Raw genomic sequence first — 23338 nt, 5'->3', positions numbered from 1 at the left:
AAGTAGGGTGGGGTTATTGAGGGTGGGAAAGACACATGAGACTTCTAAGAGGTCACAGTTTAATTGTGAAGAGTAATAAATAACAGAGCAGGCACATGTGTAGAGTCAGAGGCTCAATCAGTGTCATTTTGGGCTATAAGTATAAGTTGTGAGTAAGAAATGGATCAGCCATAATTGCTAGGGGACAGTGAATACAGGTCGCCATATCAAGTGTTCCTTAGGAGATGCTTCATCTTCTCACCCTCTCTACGAAAATGTCTCTCCATAGCTCTGGGACTGGATCTCTGTTATGATTCTGTTTGTGAGAGAAGTCATTTGTTCTGATGATTCTCTTTTGAAAATGTACTTGCTAGAACCTAGGGCTTATTCAATTCAATCAAACTTTTTATTGACAATCTCTTCTTTTTACAATGCCTGGGACTTTGTACAAAGATCAATTTGATTAGATCCCTGTTCTTACAGAGGCAATAATGGGGGAAATTAGACATATTACACATAACATATTTCAAGTACTGATAAAACTTAAAACTGTACCAAGATTTTTTGGACTCTGTGTGCCCATACATACATGAACATGTATATATACACTGGACCTTGAAGTCCAGAATCCTGGACTGTTCCAATTCTGTTGAAATCTTGCTTATGTGGCCCAAAGCAAGTCATTAACCTTTATCTACCTTGGTTCCATTATCTGTAAAGTGGGAATAATAATGGCATCTGTTTCCCAGTGAGGTTATAAGGATAAAAGGAGGTAATATTTGTAAAGTATTTTGTAAACCTTAAAGACATATAAATTCTATTTTCAAAACATAGATACTGTATATATTTTCTTGTATATAGAGATAAAACCGAACTGACTATCTTGTTTGTTATAACCTAGATTATAGAACAGGCTCATCCTTGAAAAAGAAAAGGACAGTGAAACAAAACAGATGAACATGATTGCCTCCAACTGTGAGCTTCTTTTCAAATATCTGTAGCCTCCTCCATTCCTAAGGAAAGGACAGAAGCATTCTGTCTATGACCCTTTGGGTTACACTCTGGCTGTCACCATTTGGGCAAAACAATCTGGCTGGTTTAAATACCTAATTCGGGGGTCCTGGCTTCCTGAGAACAGACAGCATCATATGTGGCTGTATTTAAAAACTTAGCCAGAAAACAGGATACTTTATATTTTCTGATGGGTTTCTGAAGTTGTGCTGATTATTTGGATTGGAATTGTGGAGAAGTAGATCCTAAGTTTTAGAATCTTTCATTTTGTGGAAAAGGAGGAACTATAGGATCATGGTGATCCTGGCTCTAGAAATATTTTCATAATAAAGTGTACCTAGCTCACCTAAGACCCCTGTGAGCTTCCTGAATTCAATTTTTCTTGATTATCTTTTCCCCCAAAGGCATCTTCTGTGTGCTTTCTGTTTAGGATTTCTTTCTTTCCTTTTAGGTAAGCGGAATCAAGGTCCTTTATGAGTCCGAGTTGGCTGATGCCCGAAGAGTTTTGGATGAAACTGCCAGGGAAAGAGCCAAGCTTCAGATTGAAATAGGAAAATTAAGAGCAGAACTTGATGAGGTCAATAAAAAGTAAGTGGTTTTGACTTGGTATAATTTAGATCTAATTAAAGCAACCACAATGCTGACAGGCCTGCCATGGCAAGAAACCCTCTGGTCTACTTAACTCTGTGGGAGGACTTCACATCCATTCTATGGCTTAACTTTACGTAGGGGGGCTCCATGTTAAGAAGATCCATGCTTAGAAAACATCAATTAGGAGGGTGGAGGACAATTCCGTAGGATTAGATTGTTTTTTTCCCTTTTTTAAAGTAGTTTCTCCCCCCCCCCCCAAAAAAAATGTAAAGATAGTTTTCAGCATTCATTTTTGTGAGACTGTTTCATATATTTTCTCCCACCCTCTCTTATCTCCTCTCTCCCCAAGATAACATGCAGTGTGATATGGGTTAAATATGTACAATCCTTTTAAATATATTTGTCATGTTGTATAAGAAAAATCAGACCAAAATGGAAAAAAATACAAGAAAGAAAAAGCAAGCAAACTAAAAGGTGAAAATTCCATGTTGTAAAAGAAAAATCGGAACAAAAACGAAAAACCCACAAGAATGAAAAAAACATTAAAACAAAAACAATAAAAAGTGAATATAGTATGCTTTGATCTGCATTCAGAGTCTATAGTTTTCTCTCTGGATGTGGAAAGCATTTTGCATCCCAAGTCTATTGAAATTGTCTTGAATCATTGCATCGCTGAGAAGAGTTAAGTCTTTTTTAGTTAATTGTCACTTGTTATTACATGTGCAGTGTTTTCTTGGTTCTGCTCACTTCACTCAGTTTATGTAAGTCTTTCCGGACTTTTCTGAAATCAACCTGCTTGTCATTTTATATAGAACAGTAATATTCCATTATATTCGTACACCATAACTTATTCAGCCATTACCCAACTGATAAGCATCCATTCAATTTAGGATTAGAGTCTCAAAAGTTGACTGTCAGTCCTGATATAAGAATATATATTTTCTCCAAAAGCATATTGCTATGCAAAATCATGCAATAAAAACCACAGAGCTTATGGGGAAATGAGGGTGGGGTGCAATGCTCAGAAAAAAAAACTCAGTGACATCAAAAAAGATAGGAGCCTAATAAAAAGTGGCCATAGTTTTATATATGTTATATGATTAAGCTAGGAGGCTCTGAGGATTGGGAGTGGATGGGCCAGTCCCCTTCTCACAACTCCTGCTGTACCTGAAGATTGAATGTATAATAGCATTTTACTTTGATAAAGACCTCTAAGTCCCTTTTGGAAGTGAGGCGTCTCTAGGGTTGCAGTTTATGAGTCATTGTGAAATGCTGCCTTTTGCTGCACTGTTTTTGAGGAAGAAATTATGCATAGACAAACTGCAGTTGTGCTCAAAATGTTCTCTAATAACAATTGTTTTGGAACAAATTTGCGTTTTTTGAAAGATGTGTTGTAGATTATAGCAGAACTGACTGCACTTTAAGGGAGGATATGCTCTATTACATAAAATAAGATCAATCCTGCTTGACTTCAGGCATGAAAACAACAATGTTTAGAAATCTAAACACCCAATTTTCTTAAATGCCATGGGGGGGGGGAGCAATGTGGAAAACTCTTCTATCTGTAGCTCCAGCACAGTGTATCTCACAAATAATTTTTGTTGATTCATCCACATATAAGGCTTAATTTCTTTAGCTTGGTATTTTCTAGTCTTTTCTAGACCCACCATTAAAGATTTCCTTTGAATCATGACTCATCCTGTGTGGAGGTGAACCTTGCATCTTTAGATTTTTCCAGGGGACTAGAAATTCTGACTGGATCTTTCACATTTGTTTGGATGCACAGAAGAGAACTGAGAACACAGTCATAAACCCATTCATCACATGAAGACTGGCCACCAGGGGGTGTTGGGAGTATTTTGGGGCTGCTGCACCTCATAAAAGTGCCTACTGTGATATAAAGGGACGTGTGATCTTTAGCAGTGAAGGGATTATAGGCCTTGTAAAGTTCAAGGTAAAGGGTAATACTAAACTAGTAAACACAGTGGTGAGCTTTTAATAATTATGTTTTAAATGTAGTGAGCAACTTCTCTGTCAAAGGCAGAGCATACTCGGATATACAAAGACAGAATCAAAGGGCCTCATGGGCACTAGTATAGTTCAAGAAAATAAAATTGAGTTGTCTTGAAGGAAGACAAGGTTTCTGAGGCAGATGAAGAAGGAGCACATTCCACCATGGAACAGCTTGTTTCAATGAGGCAAGAGATAGAATTCCCAGTCATCATATCTCTTGGTCCAGAAATTTGTCTGAAAATTTTATCTCATTCTACAGGCAAGCTGACTGTCTCTCCCTCTATATTTCTCTCATCTTCATTTCTGTATCTCTGGCTTCTTAGAGAATGGAAGGCTTCATCAGCCATTTAGGGTAAATCATTCTGTGAATGGCCCCTGGATATCCTCAAACATCAAGAATCTAGTTCAATTTCCTCATTTAACAAATAGGGAACCTGAACCTGAGGGATAGAGGAAAAGTGAATTGCCTGAGATTGTGACCTCAGCTGTGTTGAACAAAAAAATTAGGTGTTTAATTCTGCTAGACAATTTATTTACTGTTGAAAGATTTGATTTGAACTTGGGTCTAGCTGTGTGATCCTGAGCAAATGACTCAATCATGATGAGAGGAGGGGAAAGAGAGAAACAGAGTTCTTTGCCAAAAGGTTTCCTTTTGGGATTTTAAATGTTTCTGCCACTAGATAGCAGAATCAAACCTTATGGACCCTCTGGTCAGTTCTTGATTTACTGATACTTTAGCTCTAAAGGGTCCTCCTGGCAGCAATTGAGTCCCCTAGCACATTGATCTAAGGAATACATGTGCCTTGTTGTTCCTGGGATGCTACTGGGGTTCTTTAACTAGAAGGCATTTTGTGATGCCCCTAAAAAAGCTTTTTCCTGGAGGTTGCTTTCTGTGTGAGGCTTTACAGTGTAGGGCAGCATGTTAGTGGGGGCAGCACTGCATTGGGGAGTGAAGAGACCTGGGCTGTATACCTGAGTTGTGTGATTGTGAGGGGACCCAAGAAAGCTCTTAGTTAGTCCGGCCTGTACCAGGGCAAAATTGAACAGTGATGGGCAGAAACCTCTATCTTTTGATCTACTGCCAAAGATTTAGAGTTAGGAGGATCTTAGAGATTGCTGAGTTTAATCCCCTCAGATGCCAGCATAGAGCCTGAAGTCTCACAGGTAGTAGGAGGGTAGTTGATCGAGGCTTGGAAAATAAGAATTGTCATTTTAAGTTTGGTCCTCTTGGCTATCATTTTTGTTTCATCTTCTGAACCTGGTGGTTCAGGAGATGTGAGCAGCTGTGATCTAGTAATAGTCTTCAGGCCTTAGACATTGATGTGGCACTAGGAAAAGATGTGGAAAGCTGAGACAGGATAGTAAAGCCTTATGGCTGCTCTCCTTTGGCTGGGGATTTCTTGGCCAGGACTGCCTTTCCCGTTGAAGAGCTGCTCATCTAGCGGTCATTATTCTGCCCAAAGGCCAGTGTTTGGCAATAGTTCTGCTGAAATTGGGAAGCTGCCCTGGGGCCCTTTTGCAAGCCCTTGTCCTGTTGGATATGGGATGTCCATCTGGGTTAATTTAATGTTGGTGGGGGAGGGGGATGGAACTTGGAATCAGAAAAACATGGGTGGATGACCAGGCTAAAATGTGTGACCTAGGTGGGACAGGCTACTTCACTTGGAGATTTTTTTTTTCCTTCTACCAAATGGAATGAGTTCCATCAGTCATGAAGCTAATTGAGTCTTAGGTAGAGAACTGTCCTTTCTAGCCCCTAGGGTTTACAATTTTTACCTAGGGATCTTATGGGAAGCTTTTCCCTGTACTTTAATATCTTTCTCCTGTGACTCTAGTGCCTTTCCCATCTGGGGATCCACCTACTGACCAGGGAACCCCAGAGCTGATGGGTTCCTCTAGAATACCAAGGCCAGGCCTTTGCCTTCAGGCAGGTTAGTCTTTCCTTTGATCACTTGGGAAGGAAGGCTTTTTACTAGATTTGCCAAAAGCTGAACAAGTTACTACTAGTTCTACCTCAGAGCCTGTGGGAGTTTTGATCTGGATTATCCTATGACGAGGCCGATTGCCCCCTGCTGGTGGGACCAGGGATAATTCTTTTTGGGCTTGTGTAACAGTGTTAATAGTAGGTATAGTGGACTTTGGGCCTCCAAACACTCCGTGTTCTTTAAGAGGGCGATGCTGGGGTGTACTAGCCTATCTGTGCCTTATCTTTAGTAGGCCAGGTGCCTTCTGCAGGGTGCCAGACCCTCTTTTTTACATTGAATCCTTCTGTGATTGGTCAGACCACTCATCCTGGCCTCCTGGGACCTCCTAATGGGCTGGTGGGAAGCTTTGAAAACCTGGAGCTTTTCAGGAGATGCTGTCAAAGGGAGTCCTATTATGCCAGTAGGCTTTCTTGGAAAGAAATCTGTTGGGTTCAATGTAAACTTGAATGTAGCCAGCCTAGTCAATTAAGTTTAGAATTGGTCCCCTTCCCTATTCCTCAGAGGTCTTAAAATACCACCTTGTGAATGGGGTGGATAGGGACTTAGATCATGGAATAAGATGGGACCTCAGATAAATTGGTCTAAAAGAAACCTAGAAAACATTGAAGGGACTTATCCAAGGTCATATAGGTGGTAAGGAGCAGAGGTTATTAGGAGATTCTCATTCTTACTGTTCTTAGAAGTTCTCTTTGGAGAGAGTCATGTTTTCTCTACTTGCAGTAGGGCCTTAAAGATGTTCTTTTGGTTCTTGCCTTAACTGACATGACTGATAAGACTTTGGACACTTGCTATATGTTCATTTGGAGAGGCTCAACAAAAGTCTATCTGGGCACTTAGTGAATAAAATAATGTACTTACTTATTGTAAACACTTCCAATTGGGCATTTGCTAAAATCTCCATTTTTCTCTCAATCTTTATTGCCTTTTGTGTGGTACTAAGCCCAAAGACTATTTTAAAAGCTCAATAGCAACATATGTATTGAATCTTGGTGTTTTTAAATTGGATAAACAACTTTCCATTTTACATAAAGTTGCAGTATAGAGAAGTGATGAGTCTGTTGTGGCAGTCAGGTAGTGGTAGAGCTAAACTAAGACCTGGGGTGCTTGACTCTCAATTCACAGTAGAGTTATTGCCTCGTGTGACTTTACTCATCCAAGTATTTTTGCTTCACTTTTAGCTGTAAGAAGAAGGATGGAGATCTGACTGTTGCCCAGGGCCGTGTGAAGGACCTTGAGTCCTTGTTTCACCGGAGTGAAGCTGAGCTTTCTGCTGCCCTGAGTGACAAACGGAATCTGGAAAGTGATGTTGCTGAGCTCCGGGCCCAGCTCGCTAAGGTAGAAACATCATCTTGCTTATGAGCCACTGGATCAGTGGCCTTGGGCATGGCAACTTTTCTGCCACTGAATGGGCTTGGCTGCCTGTGGCGGTATTCTGGGCCATGCTTTTCCACTCCTTCTCCTTGTCATTAAATCTTAAATCTTTACTCCCTGTCTTGGGAGGCATCCAAGTGAGGTTGGAGGGCCTTACTTGGGATTCCAGGCAGCCTCATCAGTAGGAAGGAAGTGAGAAGTTGGGACTATATGGTTGCTGTGCCAAGGTTGGGTGAATGGCCTTTGGATGAGATAATTCAGTTTATGCAAAGTCAGAGTATGACCCTAATGACTGCAGCCATGTGAATTGCCATATTCTTAGTAACACTTTCATTTAATTGCCTCAAAATGCGAACAATTGACATGAATGGAATACTCACTAATCACCAAAAATCTATTATCCTAGTTTGGCTTTTAACCCATAAAGTAGGTGGTTTAAGAGTTCTTGTCCTCATATACAAACAAGAAACATAGGTGGAGGGATTTGGCTTGATCACATAAGTAATAAGTTCTAGTCAGGGATTCCAACCCATTTTATGTGACTGTACATTAAGGTTTCTTTGTACTACATTTTCCAGGCTTGAGGTGTGCTTGCTCTCTGACTTAACTTGTGGATTAATAGTATGCCTGCCATTAAGACCTAAGAGTCCCAAGAAAGTTTGAGTTAAGAAGGGTTTGGGGAGTGGGAGGAAGGCACCTGAGCATGTTGGGTTCTAACCCTTAATATCAGGCAGAAGATGGTCATGCTGTGGCGAAAAAGCAGTTGGAAAAGGAGACGCTGATGCGGGTAGACTTGGAGAATCGCTACCAGAGCTTACAGGAAGAGCTAGACTTCCGGAAGAACATATTTGAAGAGGTATTTTAAACCTGTTACCTTGTTATGAAGAAAGGGCCCTCAGAGTGGTATGGGGAATAGAGTTCCTAAATGGACTTTTGGTCATGTCTTCTACTTCTCCTTGGCACCCAGACAAGGACTAGCATATTGTGAAGGAGTCAGAGACCTTCCCCCTTGACAGCCCATTGCCTCACTAAGGTCCTCAAATATCCTGTCCTCTTGTAACTGGCTGCCTTGTTTATCCTAAGGGAGTCCTCTTTTCCACTCTCTCAGGGCTCCCAGTATCTTTAGAAATTAGGCAATGTGGACAGGTTTTGGGTCCAAATAGCCTCACCCAACTGGAGTCTTAAAACCTGGCTTTGGGTTGATTGCTGTGTTCTTTCTAAACTGTCTCCATTAGCATCTGATATCTAGTATTTTTGTACATGTTAAATACCTAATTTTTGTTAAATGGATTAAAAAAGAAATCCAAAGTTGTGTCCAAACAAAACATAACCAGTAAAGTGATAACTTTGTCCACTCAGAGTGAATATGGGCAGCTCTTGTGGCCTTTAATTGTCAATGACTTAAAGTGGCTTAAAAGACTTCCCAGTATTTTTTCTCTTTCTTGTTATTTACATCTGTGATGAAACAAGGATCCTTGATAGAAGTTTGGGTCAGTTCACCTCATTCACTCTCTTGATGTTACTTAGGAGAGAAAAGCTATAGCAAGAAAGCTGCAAGTTTTCCGCCTTTCTGCTGAGGAGTACACAAATGATATCCAGTAATTCCTCTTCTTTTTCGGATCAGGAGGTACGAGAAACTCGGAAAAGCCATGAACGCCGTTTGGTAGAGGTTGATAGCAGCCGTCAACAGGAATATGAATTCAAGATGGCACAGGCCTTAGAGGACCTTCGTAATCAGCATGATGAGCAAGTGAGGCTCTACAAGTTGGAGCTGGAACAGACCTACCAGGCCAAGGTATGAGCAAGAGGGTCTGCTATTCCAGAGGAGTTCACAGTTTCTCAGCAATCCTCATTTTATTGAAGACCAGTCAACTAAAATGAGCATCTGAGGGCAGCCTGTGAATGTAAAGGCTCCTGTGTTCTGTAACTGTGGTGCTGATGGTCCCTGCAGCCACTTCTGACCTTTCTTATGGATTGTGGGATCCTGGTCCTCCTGTTTTCCTCCCACGCCCCTATGTGGATATCAAGGCCTGTGGGGTATAGATACTTGCCTTCCATTTGCAGAGGCCAGGTAGTCTGTGGTGAAAGCTGTGAGCTTCCCTCTAAGCCCCTTGTCCCACACCATGTCCTCTCTCCTTTCCTCTTCCAGCTGGAGAATGCCAAACTGTGCTCTGACCAAAATGACAAAGCAGCCAGCGCAGCTCGGGAGGAGCTAAAGGAAGCCCGCATGAGAGTGGAGTCTCTCAGTTACCAACTCTCCAGCCTCCAGAAACAGGTGAGGGCTTGGGCTCCCTCTGCGTCTTACTTTGGATCATTCATCCTTGGGTGCCTTCCTTACTGAATTTTATCAGCAGACATTTAAACATGTACTTTGTGCTGTTGGAAAGCTGTCCTTCCATCCGTATGTTACCAGGCCTCATACAATATTTCTCATTCTCATTTAGCTTAAAGAAACTGTGTTTTTCTAGCTTCGGTTTCATGAGAATAATTTAGATGCTCATAATTTTGTACAGTACTTTGACTGACAAAGCACTGTCCTGAAAACAAGTGTCACTTTTCATTGTACCTGTGAAGAATCTTGGGCTTAGGGATATGAAGGGCTTGGCCCAGTCTCCTAACCCATTTTTCTAACTCAATTCAAATTGCTCTTCTAGTTCATTCATTCAGTAGTTATCATTCACTTAGTGTAGGCATACTCTGAAGAATAGAGTAGTTTAGATTAGACACAGATCCTGCCTACATAGAGTTTATGGGCTTTTAGGGAGACAAAACTTAAATCTATACTAGAATATACAGTGTTCCCTAGTGAGATTGAAGGACTGTGTGATGCCTGAAGGATACTTGATGCTAGAGTTTCTTGAATTATAAAGGGCCCCTTTACACTCTTAAAAATGATTGAGGGTCCCAAAGAGCTTTTTTTGTGGGGTTTAGAGCTATCACTGTTCACTGTATTAGAAATAAAACCGATAGATATATTTTAAAAATATTCATTTAAAAATAATAAACACTTTACATGTTAATAAAAAAAATAGTTTTTCCAAAATAAAAATTAGTGAAAATTGCATTGCTTAATATATTTTTACAGATCTCATGAATTTTCAACTTAAAAATAGAAGCTGAATTCTCATAACCTCTTCTGCTTAGCACAGTGTGTGCTAACACATTATAGGCATTTAATCAATGTTTATTGGTTATTGTGATAGCTTTTTTTGGTTGAGATACAGAAGAAAATGTCCATCCTCACACAAATAGATTGTTGAAAAAGGGAGGAATGGTTAGTTGTGAGACCATTGTGAGAACAATTGACCTCAGACCAAACTTTGAGAAGTGTTGCCCTAGGCATATGAGACAAAAGACACCAGGAAAAGACAAGGTCATGGTGTGTTTGAAGGACGGAAACAAAAAGATTTTGGAGGGGATAATGCTATATAGTATAAGCCCCATATTATAGGGGACCTTGAATGCTAGGCAGAAAAGCTTTGATTTTATTGTGTCTATTTATAGCCCAAAGGGAGCTGAGCCCTGGTGAGTTCCAAACAGGGAGTAGTCTTTGCATAAGAAGGATTATTTCTGGCAGAGTCATGAAGAATAGCAGAGAGGCTGTGAACCTGGGGGCCAGGCTATGGAGTGGTGGGGTAACAATGCAGAGAGATTATAGAGAGGAAGTAGATCTGTGAGGATGAATATTTGGGTGTGAGAGGTTAGGGACAAGGAGGACTCAGAACACCAACAGTAGGAGGCTACTCCCTGAGTTTGAGGCAAGCTTAGGAAGGCACTTAGGGGAGAAGAACACGGCTGCTTTCCCATCCACTTCTTTGGCTCGTGCCTCACTTTTGGGATTAGTTTTTTTTCCTTCTCTGCTGCCTGCTTTGGGCTCTCAGGTTCCTTGGATGATAATGGAGTCTGAATAGTTGGATTAACCACATTCTGTGAAACCGTAGGCCAGTGCCGCAGAAGATCGTATCCGTGAGCTGGAGGAGATTTTGAGTGGAGAGCGGGAGAAGTTCCGAAAGATGTTGGATGCCAAGGAACGGGAAATGACAGAGATGAGGGACCAGATGCAGCAGCAGTTGACTGAGTATCAGGAACTGCTCGATGTGAAGCTTGCCTTGGACATGGAAATCAATGCCTATCGGAAACTCTTGGAAGGGGAGGAGGAAAGGTAAAGGAAGCTGGCTGCCCCCTTAGCTTCAACAATGTTTCAGGAGGGAGGAAGAGAGCTCCTGGGGCCTTCACTAACAATTAACAGCAATACCTCATTTGTCCAGCATTATTAGGATTGTATTCTATAGAAACTGTTTTAGAGACCTGAAGCAAATTCCTTTTAAGAATCAGATCCTTTTTGTGGTTTGAACCAGTGCTTAGTGTAAATGTCTAAAATGTATCATATTCTTTCCTGGCTATTTCAGGGAGACACTGTACATAAAGTTACATTTTTGAGACTAAGCCTTCAGTGTTTATGTGGAGGTCTTCTGCACATTCAGCCCCCGTGATGCTAGGCTTCTGGTTTTCCTGTGTCTGTTTCTTGCCTTTTTCCTGTCTATTCCTCACTGCCAGACTATCAGTTCTCACCTGATTCTTCCCCTTAGCAATGTTCTCCCTTAACCCTATCTATACTGCTTTTGGCTGGGAAACCAGATAACCTTGTCTTGTTAAATTTTTTTTTTTTTTTTGAGGCTGGGGTTAAGTGACTTGCCCAGGGTCACACAGCTAGGAAGTGTTAAGTGTCTGAGACCAGATTTGAACTCGGGTCCTCCTGAATTCAAGGCTGGTGCTCTATCCACTGCACCACCTAGCTGCCGCCTTGTTAAAATTTTGAATAAAGAATCAGGTTTTTTGGGATAATCTTCTGGAAAATAATGTCCATACTTGAGTTCCTGAACATGTGTCACAGCTTTTGGCTAATTGGGTGACATATATTGAATTAGTTTGCTTATACATCCGTGAATTTCAGCTACAACTCCTATGCCTCTTCCCCCACCCCAACCTCACCTTGACCCAAATATAGCTGAGCCCACACTTGCTGTCTGGCTTTAAGTGGGAAGGAAATTGCTATCTCTTCTGATCCTGATCAGTCAGAATTATATCACCTTTGACCTTTATTTTTTTGTTCTCCTTATTCTGCTCACTTCTCTTTGCAAATATAAATTAGTTCATACATGTCTTCTCATGTGCCCCTGAAATCTTCATTTGTTGTTTATTATAACACAATGATATTGCAATTGCTTGAAGGGCTTTTTTGCTTCCTTCTTAATTGGGTTCTATATAATTGACATTTCTAAATGACTGACATCTGTGTGAGTTATTGATATTGATTGATGATCAACATTTCATTTACTTAACTAATCACTCATCACTGCTGAAGTTGCCTGAGTTGTGGAATAGTAAGATAACTTCAATTCAGTTATCATTTACTGAGCACCTTTCTTGTGCCAAGTGCTATAGAGAACTTGTCTTCACAAACTTGCCCTGTTAGGTGAGGGGAACGATTACTTTAGCCTAAAATCTTAAGGGTCTCCAAATTGGAAAGGGCCTCAACATCTCATCCAAGCTATCCCCGAACAGGCAGGTTCATTTCACTTTTGGGTGACTCATTTTTAGAGAGTTCTCACCTGGGGCTAAATCTCCTTTATAACAGCCTTTTTTTTTTTTTTTTTTTTTTTTTGGCCGTGGCTCTCATCAACATGATAGAGAAGGCTCTTAAGTTTGTTCTTTTTCTGGCATGTCCAGAAGAATAGAGTTGCCATTATGCTAATAAGAGTATTTTGCAAAAAGGGAAAATGGAATTTTGCTATTTTGTTTGGCAAAACCCTTAGGGTTCATCTAGCCTCCACTCTTCCCTAGCCACATTAGTTGTTAAAATGTCGAGTTGTTGCTTTTTGTTTTCCATATCATTGGTATCTTAAAAAACAAATGAAAACCAAGCCTTTGGCTTGGTGTGAAATCTGGATGCTGTTCCCACCTGTATACCTCTGTCATATAGATTTCCTCCCCTGTATTGTCTCAATGGGCAAGTCTGCTGGAATTTCTCATGGACCTTGCTCAGTTCATCTCTGAGCAGCTGCTTTGCCATTTCTTGTTCTACCTGACTTTTCCTGGGAACTTAAATTAGAGCTGAAATTCTCTGGCTGGAACAATGCAGAAAAGGTTTGGCTCATTGATAGGAGCCTGGAGACCAGAATTTTGTCTCCTAGGCTTAACTAGGGCCCTTCTGAGACTTCATGAAAGCAGGAATGTAGTTGAGCCTTTCAGAGTGGATTCTCTTCTATATTCACAGATAACACCTATTACCTTTTCCCCTCCTTGTTGCTCTGCTTCAGCCAAGCTGCTCCCTAGATTTCCTTAGAAAACCTCCAAAATGTTTTCATGAGTCAGTGGGTAATCTGTCCATCCCAGCCTCCTGTTCCTGAAGAGAGCACTATGGGCCAACTCCATCCCTGGAGGTATATATCATTCTTCTGAAAAGATGTCACCTGATAGGAATTTCTGCCAACCTTTCTTGAGCTTTTTTTTTTTTTTTTTTTTGCTTTTTGGTTTGCAGGCTAAAACTGTCTCCTAGCCCATCCTCCCGAGTCACGGTATCTAGAGCCACCTCAAGCAGCAGCAGCAGCAGCACATCTGCAATCCGTTCTTCTCGAAGCAAGAGGAAGCGAGTAGAGCTGGAGGAGCATTCAGGCAGTGGCACCAGTGGCATCGGCACTGGCAGCAGTGCCAGCAGTGCCAGCAGTAGCAGCTTTCAGCTGTCACAGCAAGCCTCTACCACAGGGAGCATCAGCATAGAGGAGATTGATCTGGAGGGAAAATATGTGCAACTCAAGAACAGCTCTGATAAAGTGAGAATGGGGCAAACCCATGCAGGTGCCATGAGATGGGCAAAAGTAGAGGGACTGGAGGTGGGAAGAAAGCTTTCAAATCAGCAGCTTGATGGACAGGCAACCTGAGGATTCATGTCAATTTAACGTTATGTAGAAATCAAGAAGTAATGAAAATATGTTGTTACGGTTTGGAGTTAATTTCTTCCTTGACCACTTTTTTAAGGATTGTAAGGGATATTCTCCCAATGATGAATATATAGAAAATTCTTTCTAAGTAATGGTAAAGAGAGTGTGGCAGGCTAATATTTTCTGGGAATGAGGAAATTATACTTTTTTCTCCCCAAACTTTAGTATCCTGTGAGGTAATGGATAGAGCACTGACCCTAGAGTTAGAGTTAGTGTCTAGAGTTCCTAGAGTTAGGAACACAAATTCAAGTTCAGCTTCAGACATTTACTACTTGTCGATTCTGGGCAAGTCATTTAATCTCCCATTGCTTCGAAAAAAACAACCCAAAAAACCCTAAAAAGCTTTGGTATATCTTAATCTATTTCTTTTAAGAAAAAAACTGGGGCAGCTAGATGGCACAGTGGATAGAGCACCAGTCCTGAAGTCAGGACTACTCCAGTTCAAATCTAGCCTCAGATACTTAACACTTCGTAGATGTGATGGCTGCACACATGCCTTAGCAAAAAAAAAAAAAGAAAAGAAAGAGAGAGAGACTTAGTCCTTAACATATTACCCACATTTTGGGGAATCTGGAAAAGGCTTGTGGACCAGAGAAATGTTATTAAAATTTTCCAGTGAACCAAAAAGGAAGGTTTTTATCATATCTCTACATGGAAAATAAGGCTTTAGAAGAAAATGCTTTCTTAAAAACATGTGTTATAGAAAACTAGGAGTTTATCCATGAACAGCTTCCAGAGCTTTGTCTTGGTTGCCTAACCTGGCTTCTTTTGTGTTTTCTTTAGGATCAGTCTTTGGGTAATTGGAGGCTAAAGAGACAGATTGGAGAAGGTGAAGAAATTGCCTATAAATTTACTCCCAAGTATGTTCTTCGGGCTGGGCAAACTGTCACGGTAAGTCAGAGAGGACTAATTGTTGGGGCTGTTGGGCTAGATTTGGAGGGGGGGGGGTGGAGGTTCTTGTTCTACTCCTGTCATGGGTACCAGGAGAATTGAAAAAGACTTTCTAGTTTGAGAAGGAAGGGAAGAGAGCCAGTGGTCCTTCCCCATCCTTGAGACTTTCAGGAAGCAGCAGTTATAGAGTCACATAGAATTCCTGTCACATCACTCTTCTTGGGTCAGAAGCCAGGTAGAAAGAGATATCAGAAGACACATTGGAAGGGAAGATGGGGTAGACAGGTCTAAGTATTAGGTAAATCATTTGGGATTAGGAGGTGGGTGAGGCGGGAGAATACTTTCAAGGCCCTGTGGACAAGGAAGAGGCATGGTTCTAGACTAGGAGCTTTTCTTTTTCCTCTGAAGAAAGGGACTGAGCTCTTAACTGGCTGGTATCTCCTATAAGGCAATTATTAGAAGAGAGGATAAAAAGTCTCTGATTGGAGACTTCAGAGGTTTGTGACACAGATACTTTGGATGTGAATAACTGGGAACAAGGAAGAAGAAGCTCTGACTGTGTTTTTTTCTCAGATCTGGGCAGCAGATGCTGGTGTGACTCATAGCCCACCATCTGTTCTTGTATGGAAGAACCAGAGCAGCTGGGGCACTGGCGGAAATTTTAGGACGTACCTGGTCAACGCAGATGGAGAGGTATTTATTTAGGCTTGGTTGAGGCTAACTGGATTGTAGTTGCAATATCCTCAGCTTGCTTTATCTTCTATGCATTCTTTGGGTTACTGCAAGTTGACAGGGTCCCCTCAGACAGGGTGTCAGAAAATCTATCAGAACTAGGGGCTTTCTATAGAAATAGGCTCACACTGAGATAGCCCTCTATTCCACATGATTAAAACTTTCCCAGTACCCCAGAAAGCAGCCAGGCATTTGGGGGCAGTGCCATGTGCTACAAAAAGAGGCAATTTTGTATGCATATAGTACATGAAACAAGAGATAAAAAGTAAATTTTGACCCCAAAATTCTGTCCTGTTGAAATTAAAGATGCAGTTATGTTAGCTTATGCATATTTTTGTTATTTTTTGCTGAGGTAATTGGGGTTAAGTGACTTGCCTAGGGTCACACAGCTAGGATATGTTAAATGTTTGAGGCCATATTTGAACTCAGGTCCTTCTGACTTCAGGGCTGGTGCTCTATCCACTGTGCTATCTAGCTGCCCCATCTAGAGTTCTTGTACCAGTAGTTAGCTTATTTGATCCTTGCAACATCTCTGTGTGCTAGGCATCATAGGGAGCTGAAGTCCAGAGAGGGTATTTTCTTATGCAAGCTTATTGCCAGGCTAGGAACAATGTTCCCAATAGATCATTTGGGACCTTGAGGGGAGGGGGTCCTTCCACTCTCCTGTTCCCCTCCTCCAACATTAGGGTTGTTCTCTCACTGATGGACAACTTGCTTAGTGTGGCTGTTTGCTTTGCCTAGGAAGTGGCTGTGAGAACAGTGACTCAGTCACTAGTTGTGCAAGAGAATGGGGAAGAAGAGGAGGAAGAAGAAGCAGACTTTGGTGAAGAAGACCTTTTCCACCAACAGGTAAATGTCCATCTTGTCTTTCTGGGTCTTTGTCCACAGATAAGTTTGGGTATGTTCCTTGGAGTCTTACTGGACTAGGAGCTCATCTGGTCCTTGTGTTTCCTATTGTCTTACACCAACCTGATTGTCACAAGGTTTTTGTGTTTTAAAACATCAGATGCTTGTTGACATCAGAGCCAGCTGATCCTCTGAAATGCCTTTTTTATTGGTCTAGGTAAAGTTATGTGGAAACACATAGAAGTTATTGGTGACAATTCATTTCTAATACTAATTAGAAGATAGAGGAAAGTTCATCCTGGTCTGACTTGGTTGGTATTAGGATGTCATTGTGATCACAGGCCTAAGAAAATGTGCATAATTTAGTTATACTCCTTGTATGTAATAATCAAGCTTCCTTGTATGTAATAATCAGTAGCTACTCTGTATCCCAGTTTGCACCTGCATAATCCTACTGATAAACCATCAGATTGAAACTTGGGTCTTCCTGACTCCAGACCTGGCATTCTGTGCCACCATAACATACTTTTTGGACAATTTTGAAGCCTGAAAATTAATAACAGGAGCAGAAAGAGATTAACTTCTAAACAAGTTTTTTAAGAATGCCCAGTACTCCAATGTGGGGATTACCTTTGATAGTCTAGAGTAAGTCAAATTCCAATAGAAATGGGGCCCTTAATCCATATATAAGGATCCCTGTGGGCTGTGTATTTTTTAAAATAAAGCTCATATTAATAAATTAAAAATAAAATAAAAACTGGTATCAGGAAGAAGGTTCTCAAATGTGGCCTCAGAGACTTCCTAGCTGTGTGACTCTGGGCAAGTCACTTCACCCTATTTGCTTTAGTTTACTCATCTTTAAAATAAATTGGAGAGGGAAATGGCTGACCATTCCAATATCTTTTTCGAAAAAACCCCTATTGAGATCAGAAAGAGTTGGAAATGACAAAAATAACTGACAGCTCTTAACCTTCTTATCAAAACTTATCTTTCTAAGGAGTCAGCAAATTTATGTAGAGTCCCAGATTTGCTGAGTTGGAAGGATCCCCAGAAACCAACTTAGGGGAAACATGAATTCCCTTTCCCCCAAGAAACAAAAACTTTGTATGAGATGCTCTCTTTAAGAGCTGTTTTTGCAGTCACCTCAACAGGATGTCCTCAGCGCAGGAGGCTTCCTGGCTCCACAGGACTGATCATCCCTTGTATTTCTGAACAACATTGACTGTTAGAACATTTTTAGATAGTTCAAATCTGCTCCACTCTAATTTTTACCCATCAGTCCTAGTTTTGTTTCTTGAGCTAAGTAGACTAAATGGCAGCCATTTTCCATGAGTCATTTAGGTCTCTGAAGAACAGTTTTTCCATAATCTGCCTTTATGCACAAAGGTGTTTAAAGTGTCCTGAATTGAACATACCCCAAATGCCTTCCTTTCATCCTTTTGAGTTGGCTGAAAAAGACAAATCACTAAATGGGTGGGTAGGTCAGATTCCATTGAAGTTGTATATTCACCCTCCTGAACTCAGGGATGAGCTTCTGATAAATGTTTCTTCTATGGGCAAGTAACTATCCCTGATCCTGATTTCTCTTTCAGGGAGATCCCCGGACGACCTCCAGAGGCTGTTCAGTGATGTGAGTGTCCACCACTCACTTTCCTTTCCCAGCTCCTGCCTTTCCTCAGAGCCGCTGAAAACTATTTTTGTATCATTGGATTTCTTTATTCCTTGTTACATTTCTAGAGATTTTTTAACCAAACTGCCAGAATTTTTGAATGGATTTCTCCTTTCTCTTCCTCTTTGGGTTGGGTGTCCCTTCTTCCCCCCCGAACTTTAGGGCTCCCTTCAACACTACTGTCCAATTACTGCATTTCCCCTATTTTAGCATCGAGTGAATTAGAAATTTTCAGATCAGTAAATCTCACCAAAATTTCTGAAAGTAGGCTTTTTTTTTTGGGGGGGGGAATTAGGGGTGGAAGGTATAGATTATAAACTTGAGTTACTGTTCCAAAAGTTATTCCCTGATGATGGCTGGATTCCCTGGGAAGGAATCATGAAGTGAGAAATTACCTCCACTCTTATACACATATCCCAGGATCCTTTCCAGAATAGCCACTAGCTGTGAAGAGGGCACAGGATAATATTTTTTAGTATTTTCTATCAAATCTAAAGTTGAGATTGCCATGTTGCCTTGGTGGTTAGGGCCTGCAGACACAGGCTTTTGCAACATGACCATTGTGTATAAAATTAGGAGAATAGAATATTGAAGTAAGTTTTTCTTTCCTTTTTTTTTTTTTTTTTAAATTTCCTTGAGGGGAATTAGGATGGATCACCTGATGGGGATTTGATGTGTGATCTGCCCTGCATAAAATGTTTATAATAACTTCTGCCAAGTGCAGTATAGTCTCAGGCTTCATCTATCATGTTTCAGTGAATATCAGAAACTGACATTTGCATCTATCTGAGCAACACAAAGCATTGTGACTCCCTGATAACAAACTCAGTTTTTTTTGTTTGGTTTTGTTTTGTTTTTTAAACTCTTCAGGGCATTTGGATTCTCTTCACAGGCCAGCCTGGCACTGGTCTTTTGTAAATTTTGCTCTTGAACTACTCATGAACTCTGTTGGTATGGCCTGAAGTTCTTGAGAGGATGTTGTGGCTCTTGGATGTTCCCTGATTGCTTGCCTATTGCTAGTCCTTGCAGGTCTGGCTAATGGCATTTACTTTTGTGACTTAGCCTGTAGTGCAACAGGGCTGAAAATTAAGATTTCAAAAAAGTTGGTTCTTAACCACTCAGCAAGGTTATAATTCCACAACCTCAAATAACTTTAGTGTCAAGGAGCAAGTCATTGTGGGCTGATTAGATTAGATTTACAAATACTCTTTGCTACAAGATGGAAAGCTAGCCAAGTGTAGTATCTGGAGTGGAAAGCCATTCAGTTGATTGGACTAGTTAGCACTTAGATTAAAAGAAGAAAAATATTGATGGTGCAGATGAGTCTTAACAAATGTCTTCCTCTGAAGGGGGCTGTTAACGTGGAGTCTGAGCTGCTCCCTTTATGTATAATGCAGCCTATTTCACTCCTGATGGCACTATCAGGGTGTGGGCATTTTTAGAGTAATAGGTGGCTACTTTGGATAATGTTGACTTTTTCCCTTGAATTTGACTGACTTTTTCTGTTACTCCTGCTCTGTGTATGGGGGCGGGGTAACAAAATATGTAGTGAAATCATACCTATCTTTGTCAAATATATATGCACCTATCTATATCTATCTATATATACATATATCTTCTTGCTGAAATTATGTTTCTCAGACAAAACATGCAAATACAAATTAACCTTTCCTAGACTGATATTTTAAATCATGCAGTCCACCTTCCAGCTGCCAAGGCCCAAGTCTCTCCTGCTAACTTGCTGTGTTTACATGCCCTCCTACCTGTATACATAGAAGTTATTTTTTTTTAATGGATATTTATTTTTTTATGTTGGCCAGTATGCAGATAGCATCATCTGGCCTGGGGAGCTCTTATACTAGTGGCTGGAACCTTGTTACAGGCTGGATCAATACTGGGATGGTGCTCAGCTCCATGTCCCTGCCTGGGCTCACTTTGCTCTCTCTGTTTACTTGGTATTTTCTCCCCCCTACATTGAGCAGTCATAGCTCCCTCAGTTGTTGTTGTTGTTGTTGTTGTTTTTTTAAGTGAATTCCCTTGTGTACAAGTAGCTTGAATTAGATTTCAAATTATCTGAGCCATTGACTGTTTTCTGCCTGAGTGAAACAGGTTCCTTTCCCAAACTCTAGAAAATAGGTTGCTTCCTATAGAGCTAGATGGATGGATTAAACTAGAGTTTATGCAAATCCCATGTTTCACTCCTAAGTGTAGAAATAGTCATTGTTTTCCCTCTACTACTGTGTGTACCACATGTGACTTGCTTTCTTTAGGGAATTGTGTCAAAAACTGAAGTGTCTGTCAGTTTGGCTTTGATTAAGCTTTCCTCTTGGAGCCTCTGGGTATGTCCTACCTTTCTGAAGAAACATTCCCAAGAGCAGGGTCCAAGAAGGTTATATCATGACAACTTTATGTTTTATCTATCAGAAAACAATGTTGCTCAAGGACTAGACTGTCCTCTCTGCAGAGTCAAGGCAGCCTTTGTTGTCATGTTCTTAAAGAGATCACTGCTACATAAACACTTTTAAGAGGCAATTCCTGATTTTTAAGTAGAGACACATATAAACTACTGTATTCCTTCCACTAGCTGTTCAAAACTAAATGACCTTTCTAAATCATGTGGGATTTGCTGGGGAACATGCTGGCCATATCAATTATAACCAGGCTTGGGCAACATTAAATTTAATTAGGTTAAGGAGATTTTAAAGTGAGGGAGGAGCTGGAAGGATTTAGGTTTGCCTGGTTTGCCATCGCTCTCAATAAGCTCTTGAAATTTTGAACTGAAGGGTTTGGTCCTCTCCATTGATCTCCTTTTGAATGACAGAGTCTCTTTGGAATTGTCCAGCTGTCTGACTGCAGGCACTACTTACTAGAGTATGATTTTGTTTTACACCCGACGAGGTGAGAAGAGGCAGTAATGGCCAAATTTCAGTTAAACCCAGGGAAGCAGCTATTGGCCATTCCAATCATTCAACGACACATGCCTTGTAGACAGAAATGAGATGGTAGAAGGTGGCTGTATGTGCTAACTATGCTTGCCATGTAGAAGCTTTAAGGAGGGATTCCAGAAATAGCTGAGCTGTGTAGCAAACCCTTTCTTTCCTTGCAGTCTCATCCCTTCTCCCAAAGCAAATGGAGGAAAAATACCTCCAAGGAATCAACTATTTTTCTGGAGGGAGCCCACTTGATGGGTTTCACATAAGGTAGGCAGCTAATCACCTGCATGCAGCAAATAATGAGGTGCCAGAGCATCTCTGGTCATTGTCACAATGTGAATAATGTTAACTGTGAAGGGGCATTCCCTCTATATTTAGCCTTCTGACCCAGGGTTTTAAGAAGGCCCAATTATCCCAGTCAAACAGGAAAGGAGAGGCATTCATTCCTATTTGGATTAAACCATAAAAGTGTCAAAAGTGGAAGCTGAGGAACTGGAGAGTTTTTTGGTGACTCTTGTTCCATGTATTGGGAAAAAGTGATTAGACAATTTTTTAATCAATTTCTTCTCTTTGCTGCCCAAAGGTGTCCTTGGAGACTAGGATAGGTCCAGGAGCTAAGTGTGCTCCATAGTCCTGAGCCCTTTTCCTAGTTCTCTGTTGTCTTTTTATAACTGGTTTTAGGCTTCATATTGGGAGGCTCTTGGCTGGAAGGTTTGCTGTTTGGTGGCTGCATGTTAGCCCGTAATGGAAAATGGAAATAGAGTATTTGGAAACATTGAGCAGCATGAACCTTTTTAATGCTGAACATGGCCTGGGAAACAGAATTTTTACTTGCCCTCAAATATGCTTAGCTTTATACCACTTTAAAATAACTCAGAGGTGATTTTTTTTTCTTGTTTTGTATAAGCCCACATTTACATACAATTATTCTTTGTAAACATAATGCCTTTTTCTTGAAATGCTAAGGTCTAGATGAAAAAATGGTTAGGTGAGAGTAGCAGTGATGACCCTAGAAAAGCTTGTGTTGAAGCCTGACTTGATCCTTTGAGAAAATAAATCCTAGAATTGGGAAAGGGTAGGGTGGGGTGGGGAGGGGGGTTGCTTTTGTGAAAGGTATTAGTGCAACTCAAAAGATCATGAAAACTTGATTCTTTAGTGATTGGGCAGGACCAATATTCCTCCCCAGGTTATCCTACTAAAGTTGTAAGCAATAAACTGTTAAAAGAAGAGCAAGGCCCAAAGGCCTGCAATGACAGAGATCACTTTCCACATCATACTATTTTCATAAAGATAATGACTTTTGACTTGAATGGTAGTTTTAACCATACAACTTTTAGATAGCTTTGTTCTATTTATATAGTGACCATTGATCATTATGGATGTATTCTTTATGAACACTGCTGTAAAAAGGAAAAAAAAAAGGTTTAAATGACTTACTGAGTTGAATAGTTATCATGGCAAAACCCACAAAATTCAGTAGAGATGATGGATCGTCATGCAGAGCATCTGAGAACTATGTGATAATCTAGACTTTATCATTTCAAAAAATGTTTTTTTAAAGAATATACATGCATGCCAAATGTCTTTTTCAATGATTTGTAATATACGTTTTATGACTGGAACCTTTTTTGTACAAGACACTTCAATAAATGTTTTGATTTAATTGTTGGGTCTGAATTTGTTTGGGCTTTTTAAACGAATACTATTGCTTTTTGTGGGAGACCCAGATACTCACCCTGTAATGCTGGAAAAACTGAGACAAGATAGAGATTAGAGAGTTTTTAATATTTTATTTGGATTTCTGAGAGAGTTAAATTTACTGGGAACAAAAGAATCCATTTTTTGATCTCAGGGCTGAAAATGAGACTATTGTCTCCAAGAATCCAGCAGCGAATGAGTTCTCAATGACACATAGCTCGGGTAGCTGAACAAAGTGTGTGGGGAGGTGGAGTCCAAACTCAGGTGAGCAGGAATCTCCAGGCAGGGACCATCAATCCAGTTCTGATGAGTAGAAAAGCAGGGTTGCAACCAGGGGGATTGAGAACAATTCAGGGAAACTGAGGCAGAACAATTAGAAGGGAACATTTAATCCTGATTCTGGCAAGCATTGGGTCTGGAGTGAGAAAACTTCAGTCTACATCCAACCTCAAGATAAACTTGTTAGTTCACTTTTGAAGGAGGGACCCAGGTGAAAAGAAAGAATAAACAGGGAAATAGCATGTAATTATATATGTAATTATGAAAACAGTATGCAATTACGCAGTATGCATGAAAAATTTGAAGCAAGTTTCTCTGATGAAAGCCTCATTTTTCAAA

At 40.6% G+C, this 23338-nt stretch overlaps 1 protein-coding gene across 1 annotated transcript in view; it reads left to right on the top strand.

Moving 5' to 3' along the window:
• Window positions 1-22685, top strand: part of LMNB2 (lamin B2) — a 30482-nt gene extending 7797 nt beyond the window's left edge. Inside the window, exons 2-12 of the mRNA XM_074304222.1 lie at window positions 1442-1578; window positions 6758-6914; window positions 7681-7806; window positions 8575-8745; window positions 9100-9225; window positions 10892-11112; window positions 13492-13783; window positions 14735-14842; window positions 15416-15535; window positions 16316-16423; window positions 18013-22685. Of these exons, the coding sequence (XP_074160323.1) occupies window positions 1442-1578; window positions 6758-6914; window positions 7681-7806; window positions 8575-8745; window positions 9100-9225; window positions 10892-11112; window positions 13492-13783; window positions 14735-14842; window positions 15416-15535; window positions 16316-16423; window positions 18013-18054 (1608 nt within the window). The 3' untranslated portion in view covers window positions 18055-22685. The remainder of the gene's footprint in view (window positions 1-1441; window positions 1579-6757; window positions 6915-7680; window positions 7807-8574; window positions 8746-9099; window positions 9226-10891; window positions 11113-13491; window positions 13784-14734; window positions 14843-15415; window positions 15536-16315; window positions 16424-18012) is intronic.
• Window positions 22686-23338: the final 653 nt, after the last annotated feature.

This window comes from Sminthopsis crassicaudata, chromosome 1 (assembly GCF_048593235.1).
Source record: "Sminthopsis crassicaudata isolate SCR6 chromosome 1, ASM4859323v1, whole genome shotgun sequence".
In the NCBI taxonomy this organism is placed as follows: Eukaryota; Metazoa; Chordata; class Mammalia; order Dasyuromorphia; family Dasyuridae; genus Sminthopsis; species Sminthopsis crassicaudata.
Note: the sequence above shows the minus strand (reverse complement) of the source record. Positions and strands in the feature narration are given on the sequence as shown.